The sequence below is a fragment of the Physcomitrium patens genome, chromosome 1, assembly GCF_059467195.1.
Source record: "Physcomitrium patens ecotype Gransden chromosome 1, ASM5946719v1, whole genome shotgun sequence".
Lineage (NCBI taxonomy): Eukaryota > Viridiplantae > Streptophyta > Bryopsida > Funariales > Funariaceae > Physcomitrium > Physcomitrium patens.
In genome coordinates, this window is record NC_143410.1 from 14,721,364 (window position 1) to 14,730,275 (window position 8,912).

Consider the following 8,912-nt stretch of genomic DNA (forward strand, 5'->3'; position numbering starts at 1 on the left):
CGTGTGAAAGAAGGACTCTTACATACATTATGCAATAATAATTCTCATCACAAATCAACTAGTTATCTAAACTAAACTTAGGGTTTGATGTAATAAAATTTACTTATACCTCAATCACTAACACTCTATCCCCAAAGAAGCACTAAGATTCAACACATTTCTTTTATTAATACACAAAAAAAGTCATCTTTCCAAGCTCTTTTAGTACAATGCTTATGTTACTTGACTAGTTGCTCTTTGTTTAAAAAATAAGGCAGGAAGAAAGATCTTGGAGGTAGAATATGCTCACATGATCACATGAGCATGAATACATGTTCAATAAAAGACATCAATACACGGATTGTACAATTGTATACAAAATAGAAGTCTCCATCTCCAACCACTTCGGTGTGAGTGTGAAGTACATATACTATCACTGCCCGACACACCTCAAGTCAGAGTAGGTGCAATGGATCTTATTTCTGAAATTACTAGGAAACATTGATGCGCAATATTAAGTAGAATGCAGTCCGGCTTTATTGCCAGTGCACCTAGATACCTCAATGCTGATTTCGATTTTCCTGAATGAGAGTTAGTGTAGCAGCGACAGCATGAAGAGACCCAGCTACACAAACAATGAGTTGCTTATTACTTTCACTGTGTCTATTCTCCAACGCTGCCGCTGCCTTGGAAATTGCAGCGTTTATAGGTTCTACACTAGACACTAGCAATGAATTTCCGTCTTCTTTACTGGCCTCTTCTGTGCTTGAAGTCTTAGCGCCACTTTGCTGATGTTCAGAAGATCCAACAGAAGAAAATCCTTGTAGTAGTTTTTGTTTGCTTGTCTCAAAATGATAAGGGAGATTCAGACCCTGGGCCGTTTGGGACCAGCATTCAGCAAGCTCTTGTGCTGTACGGCACCTATTGTAGCTCCCTGCTACAGGTACTCTTGTCGTCACCACGACGTCAGGTTTGGCCTCTACACAGACATGCCAACAAGGTCTATGTTAGAGGTGAACAAGCATGACCTAGAGCATATAAATTCAACCTCAAGCACCATCAATGGTTTGCTTCCATACGTAAAAAGGAACGAAATTCTTACTTGTCAACAAAATTCGAGCAAAAGAGTGTTCGTCCTTATCAGAAGCCATTGCTACAACAAACGCCAAACTTGCATCGGGAAAACCCTCTCGCAGTGTCTTTGCAAGTGCTATCGCAGAGTCTTCTGTGTGTGCTGGTGGAAAAGTAGGGCATAGTCATCAAGCACATTCTTAGGGGTAGATAGAAAGATATGATGCGGTCCTTCGAGATCGATACTAACAGGTGAATAGGAGTGAAAATTTTGATTACCTCCATCAAGTATGAGCCTGGCAGAAAGACAACCGAGTGCCTTGGAACTGTCTGACTCAACAACCTGAAATCTTCCCGGTATTGTAGTGGCTTCCAGTCCCATCCGTATAGCCGAATCTGGAATTTCCCATCCTGAATAATTCAAGAAAAAAAATCAGATGAATCATTCATGATTTTGGCTAATGGAAACCATGCAAGTCCTTGCTAGTTGCGTTAGTTCCATGCTCATCCAAGAATAATTTACAAGCCTGTGATAAATAATCCTTAGACAAGCAAAAGAAACGTTTGTCAGCTTCTGCAAAGCTAACAGAAGCTAGATAGATTTCAATTTTTCAATGATTAAGGGGACAGTTTGTCAAATGGGGGTTAGAAGATTATCCTTCCGAAGGAGAGGAACACTAACGGAAAAACTATGGTACAAGCTCCCGGTCATACCTTGATGCCTAAGGGCAAGCAGGCTATACACAGCAGTGATAGCATTATCCTGCTGGTGTGCTCCCAATACACGAAGCTTCACATTTCCAAGCTTCCAAACCTGGCAAAGAACGAAGACCACTCAGATTTTTGCTCTTGATTACGCTTTGGTTTAGAAGCATTGCCTATATATGCAAAAATATGGGATCATCAACTGCAGAGATGAACCACACTTCAACAGGAGTAAAACAGTGAAATAAAGGAACTTGGAGTAAACCTAAGAAAGGACGTAGACGGCTGTCACCTTATTTGACGCTCCAAATCCTACCCCAGGTGGATTTTGAATCGCCAAATCGCAAAGTTGAAAAGGATGGCCACTACGAGTGAACAAAATTCCAGTTTTACAATTTATCAATGATCTAGATACAGAAATTAATGGTGCTGATTTTGCAGCGGCCACCTTCTCAAGAACATCATAAACCTGTGAATACTTCTGTGGGCCGACAATCACCTGAGAAACAACAATATATAAGAAAAGGTTGGACATTGAAGTCATTTGACAACATTCTGTTCATATCCCAACAAGTAGACTACGGTGAAACATTTTTCGTCCGGCAGGAATAATCTATCCGAATGCGAACCAATGAGAGTACATACCTGGCGATTCTCCTTAATAATACCAGACTTGGCAAGGGCGATGGACTCTAAAGTCCCGCCTAAGGCTGCTAAATGTTCATAGCCAATGCCAACAATAACAGCTACTGCAAGTTCTTCAGCTGATATCACATTCGTAGCATCCCGTGCGCCTCCTAAACCTGTCTGAGAACATTGTCCATTTTAAAGACGAACTAAATCATATGCCTGCAGTCATAATTGTAGGTCCATGATGTCATCGAGTACAAAAAGTTACAAATGTACAGAAAATTTAAGATATTCTAAGTGTACTCCAAGCCATCGCAAAAGCGTCTTCATACCTCAACTACGGCCACGTCTACTTTCTCTCTAGCAAAGTGTGTGAAAGCGAGGGCCGTCAAAACCTGCAGAAGCTCAAGTGACCGTGAGCATTATATATGTGAAGAGTTGAACAAGAAAAACATCAACAAAGATTGGTCCAATCAAAAAATACAAAGACCTAGATACCAAAGCTCTAAAAACCCTCAGGCTTCCCCATCCTTCCTAAAAACATTTACTGAGCAGGAACATTAGAGACTAGGTTCAGACTATCGCTAAAGTCAAGGTCTTGGTGTACCAAAATCCTACCATTACTAAGGATTTTAATTTAACAACGCTGTTGACAATAGCTCTACGACGACGCGACCTGGGATATAGTCACCTGAGTGGCACCTCAAAGTGCGTAAGCAATCCTGATTCTTCAGCAATAGCTTCATCTATAGTTGCCTGCAAATCATTCATCAGCTTCTTCAAAGAATTGGCGGAGATAGGTCCTTCATTTTTGCCTGCAGTTATCCTTTCTCGTATACTCGTGACATGAGGACTGTAGATAAAAAAAAACAAATCATATCAAGGTATCGAAAAATCACCTGATCCCTAAGAAAGTTTGTCAGGTTTTAGAACTCAACTTTACCGCTAACATCACATGTTCAAGCCGTATCTTCAAATCTCAGTGCATGACAACACATTCTTCTGCACATTATTCGGTTTCTTCCGTGTCACTAAGACAGAAGAGCATTGCATAAACTACGAATAAATAAATTTTTATAAAGGGAGAAACCTCGTGTAAGTTCCCACACGTAGTCCTGCTGCTCGCAAGACGCTACTGATGAAGCTCACCGTCGAACCCTTGCCCTTGGTTCCAGCAACATGCACCACCTGACAACCCTAATCGATCTTAGCTGTAAATCATGCATTTAGCAAGACTACAAAACAAACTTTCAAGGTAAAAGAGGATGCCAAATTACGGTAATCAATCTCCTAAATTAAAGAATGCATGTAGATAATTGTAATATCAGTGTGCTCCAAGGACACAACAAGCATACCTCTCATTCTTCATCTAATAATACTCAAATTTAAAATCAAATTTTGCATACGATATTAAAAAGAGAGCTCAGATATTGCGCAAAAAGCTCATTCGCATGAAGAGAAGAAGAGTCAAGCAGTCCAAAAAGAGAACAGGGTAGACGCAACTGGATATGCCGAAAGAGGATTCCCCAGTCGCGAAAGTAGCCGCTTCATACGCTCAAGATCGAAGCCCGAATCCGAGTCTTCCCCAGCGCCTTTAGGCACACCCTCTTTCTCGTAATTCTTGAGCTTCTCCAGGTAGCGCAGCAGAAGCACCTCTCCGTCTCCCTCCACCTCCTCACGCACCATTGTCCCCATACTCCTCGCAGACAAAGGTCTTGATTCTATCTGCCTCGCTACATTGACTTTGGCAATCATCGAACTTCGGGAGCTACGACAATGATCACTAAGTGTAGAATACATCGCTTTATCGCCAAAACCCGGTAAGCAATCGTAGCCAACATCTGCACTGACAAATGGTGAGAACAACAAATCACTTGATTCACATTGAAAATTGCTTGCAGCCGTAATGCTCTTCCTTCTACTCTCTTCATCAACAAAAATCCTACCAGAATTATCATCAAATCCCATTGTTGACAAAATTCTCGTCCCTGAGGAGACGGGATCCAGCGTCGCTCTGGAAACCATGCCATTGCAGCGAAATCTGAAAAGATGCCAAGACGATCGCCATCGCATTGCCATCTCCAATGCAAACGCACAGTGAAATCTCCGTTTCCGTGCACTGGAATTCACAGCCCCGCTCCGCCGCACACTCCTTAAAGCCCAGCCTCGTCGATTTGCAAACCTGCTGCCATAGCCATTGCGAGCAGGGGAAACGGCGGCTACGTCGCCACTCACAGATCACCGGGCTTGGAAGCCCGTTGTCCTTCGCACTAAGACCGTGTAATGCATCCACTCAAATGGATGATATTATGATAAATCATCCATCCGAACAAGGAGTTATGGTCTAAAGGCGTGTTCACACATTGTCCTTTACGACACGAAATAAACCCCTACCGATAAATAAGTAAATAAATTCAGTATTAAAAATGGTCCTACTGAAATAAAATTATTGAATTGAGACTTTTAAAAATCATGGAAAAATTATTCAATAATTTTATTTCAGTAGGACCATTTTTAATACTGAATTTATTTACTTATTTATCGGTAGGGGTTTATGTGATAGGAATAATTTTACCATGATTTTTAAAAGTCTAAATAGATAACTTTTAAATCATAGTATCAAACTTCATTTGAGTGTTTTTAGCTTTATCTAAATTACAATAGATTTGTTTTAAAAAAAAAAAAAAAAAAAAAAAAAAAAATGACCGTAATTAATTATTATATATTTTTTGAAATAGAAAAAAAAAATGGAATCTCAGAAAACACCACTCAACTAATTAAATTTGCATTCATTTTCTAAAAATGAAAAATTTCATCATAATTAATTTAAACACAAATGATATCATGAGATAATCATTTGATTGAATTTTTAGTCAATTTTTTTAAATTCCAATTTATTTATTTATATAAATAAATACGATAATAGAATTTTTTTCTTCAATCAATCTTATTGCTAAAAAATAAAACTTCTTATTTGAAAAAAACAAATTCATTCAAATAACATGATATTTGGTCTAAATCTTAAAAAGAAACTATGTTTATTTGGTTTATATACCATAAAAGTATGGCAGTTAGTATATGGAGAGAACAAAAAATTCTATGTATTGATATTAATTATATCTTATATTCTTTTCTAAAACCTAAAACAATCTTATATAGATTTTGGAAGTACTAATAAGCACAAAAAATCCAAGATTGAACAAAATCTCTTTTCTATAAACTTACTTCAAATTATTTGAAGAATGTGTCATAAATTATAACAAAATTCTAAAGACGCAATACACTCTTTTGATATTTAAAATTAAAAAAAAAATAGACAAATCAAAGATAGATATAAAATAGAAACTAGAGTGACTATTGCTAAATAAATACAAAGAAATTAAAAATTCTTGAATTGAGACAAGAACATGAAAAAAGCATTAATAAGAGTGTAGAGAGCCTTAATCTTTTATCCATTTATGTATATATATATATATATATATATATATATATAATCTAACTAATGAACTATATAGAGATATTTTTTTATGCATATTAAGTTGTATGCTTTGTGTAGATCTATTTTGGTATAGATCTTTTTTTGATTTAATTGATAAAAAATCTTCATATTAAAGATAAAAAGTACATATCCTTGATAGTAATTTTGTTGAATCTTTAATAATCTTCACATATTTGCAATGATCTATCTATTTTTTTATAATTAAAATAAGAGCTCTTACTCAAGATTTTGAATATTAAATGAAAATTTTGGCCAAATTCTGAATAATATACTCATTGAATAAAATCAACTCATTTTGAGATAATTTGTAGATTGGTTTAAATGGTAGTTTAATTCCTTCTTAAAGATCAATTGAGTAATTATTAGAACAATGCTTTAAAAGAATATTTCCATTCTTTTTTTTTTAAAGATGTCTTGATAGTTATTATACTAGATTAGAATGTTGCTTGAAATCTTAATGCAACTCTAAAAGAATAATACACTCTTCATAATTTTTAAGAGTTATTATAAAAATTAATAATCTCATCAAGGTTTTGAATTATAATGCAACTCTAAAAAAACAATACACTCTTATAACACTGAAAATTAAAAATATATATATAAATTAAATATATATATATATATATATATATATATATAAGATAGAAATTAGGATGATTATTGCCAAATATAAAGAGACTAAAGATTCTTGAATTAAAACAAGAACCTAAGAAAGGCGTTGAAAAGAGTAAAGAAAGCATCATTTTACTTCTACATATATTATCTAACAAAAGAGCTATGTAGCAATGTTCTATAGGCTATTTGACACATACTCAATTTGTGGAACACATGTCTAATTTGTAAATTAAGTTTTCCTTACATGTGCCACATAGCTAATTTGTGCCATAAGTGGCCAATACATGTAATATGTCATCAACTTCTAAAATAAGTTGTTAATATGTGTAATACATGGTTAATATGTTGGCTAAGTTTTTAACCTACCAATCACATACTTGTAAGGTCAAATCCATATCTATAAATCTTTTAAAAAAAAAATTCTATAAGATATTTACAAATTTATTTACCTTTACTTCTACCTAAGTCATCTTACTCTCCTAATTACAAATGCCAATGATGATATTTGTAATAATAGATACTTTAAAGAAGTATTTAAAAAAATAAAAAAATAAAAAAATAAATCCTTATTTCTTTCAAAAGTTTCCATAAATTGAAAAGCTTATATTTTTAGACCATATCAATTCAAAGAAATAACTTTATTTTTAAAAAATAAACTTGAAGTAATCTGAATGTAAGAACCATGAGTTAGAATGGACTAATAGATTATAGACAAATTAGTTGGTCAACAATTCAAAACAAATTGTCAAAGCACTATGATCATGAAGCTACCCTTCTCAAAAGATGGGACAAATAATAGATGGTTCAACACCTACTTGTTACCAGAATTTACAAGACAATTAAATGAAATCATACTAAAATACCACAAAATGGTTTGATTATACGTGAAAATGTAAGTCTTTGTTAATAGTTACTCCTCTTTTATGAACTATGTACATACACTGTGATACCAACCGCACCTGAGCAGCAACTCCGGGTGATAGCACAATCATCTGTGAACTACTGGGGCTTCTGCAGCCGATCGTCAGCTACTCTAACTCGGCACTAGAACTCTTGTAACGGTGACTGACACTGATCCTACTTCCTGTTCGATAAATCCCTGCAAGCTCATCCACTATCCCAACTAGGTTGTAGGCACAGCGTTCTGCTCTTACCATGACAATCACGAAGAGCTCCCTGTCATCACTCAGTAACGAAGTCTAACTGGACCTACTGCTCATATGTTGCGTCTGTCTCAGGATGTGGCACAGAACTGGATGTCGCCATCACAGGGGAAGGATATGAGTTTCCTTAGTCTGGACCACCTCACTTCAGCTCCTGTGAACAACTCAACTGATTGCGGATACCCTCCAACAAGGGACCTTATCTCACTGCACATCAGTTCCCGATCTGAATTAAGAACGTTGTGTAGCAGCTTTGTGGAGTAGAGCGTTTGTTACTGTTTTGTCTCGTGCATATCTCACTGCAAGTGCGGGGAATGGTTTCTGCTCTTCAACGAGGACCACTGTTTCCAGCAAACATGAGTGTTGACTGATCTGGATTGTTAACTCAGAAGCACTGTCCACTGCAACCAAATTCATGACGTTGGCGCCGAAGCCGTTGCAACAGCACTTCCTGCTCCAGATCGGAGCGATCGATCCATTCTGTGATGCAGACATATTTCACCTGAGCCCTCCATTTTGGTCATGGTCACCAATCCCTCCGTAAATCTTGTGCCCATTTTGAGCTGCGCCGGATGCGAACATGGACTCCTCATGTGGCGCTACGCTGGCACATAGAATGAGTATTCGCATGTGTATGCCGACTTCTTCACATCTCCCTCGAGGGCTCTCATCGTGCTTCTTAACGCAAGGACGTGCTTGGTGTTGATCCGTCGAACAAACGCCACTCCGCAGAAGTACTTCTCGTCGCCGGCGGACCGGGTTGACTTCAGCAAAACCCACGGTATGCTTTCCTGCTCCAACGCCACCTACGCCACGCTCTTGCAGGTCATGCTGCTGCGAGGCACACCGCGCATCTTGTTCGGCAGAGACTCCTAGGTGGATCGCCTGCCCAGAGCGTCAGCCTGCAGAAGAAAGTGGTGGACGCAAATTTCCTGCTTGTGCTGGTCGTACAGTTTCGCCGTGGCGTTGAACCCCACCCACGCCGTGAAGTTGAACCGGTAGTGCTGTTAGCCCCTGGCGTGTAGCGTATGCCCAAGCTTGTACCCATCGCGAGGTATGTCGATCGAAGAGGTGGAGTCCCCAAGGTCCCTTGCTGTTGCGGCAGCACACAGTGTAAGCGACAGCAGCGCTAGGATTGTGGCGGCTACCCGCGGTTGAGTGTTCATCGTGGAGATACTAAGGGGGTTGTGGCGGAATTGGATGATCCTCTCTACTGCAGCGCAACGCCGGAGTGATTGAGGAGGCAGCTT

The 8,912-nt window shown here is 38.0% G+C and overlaps 1 protein-coding gene across 1 annotated transcript; it reads right to left on the reverse strand.

Moving 5' to 3' along the window:
• Window positions 1–348: 348 nt before the first annotated feature.
• LOC112278513 (uncharacterized) lies at window positions 349–8,710 on the reverse strand. Its single transcript, XM_024512203.3, has 15 exons — window positions 8,659–8,710; window positions 8,165–8,534; window positions 7,804–7,869; window positions 7,581–7,675; window positions 4,332–4,604; window positions 3,889–4,226; window positions 3,476–3,573; window positions 3,088–3,238; window positions 2,718–2,780; window positions 2,401–2,562; window positions 2,048–2,254; window positions 1,765–1,864; window positions 1,330–1,461; window positions 1,082–1,213; window positions 349–958 (listed from the first exon to the last, which is right to left on the reverse strand). The coding sequence occupies exons 1-15, from the start codon at window positions 8,708–8,710 to the stop codon at window positions 540–542; spliced, it is 2,658 nt and encodes an 885-aa protein (XP_024367971.2). The 3' UTR covers window positions 349–539.
• Between the last annotated feature and the right edge of the window lie 202 nt (window positions 8,711–8,912).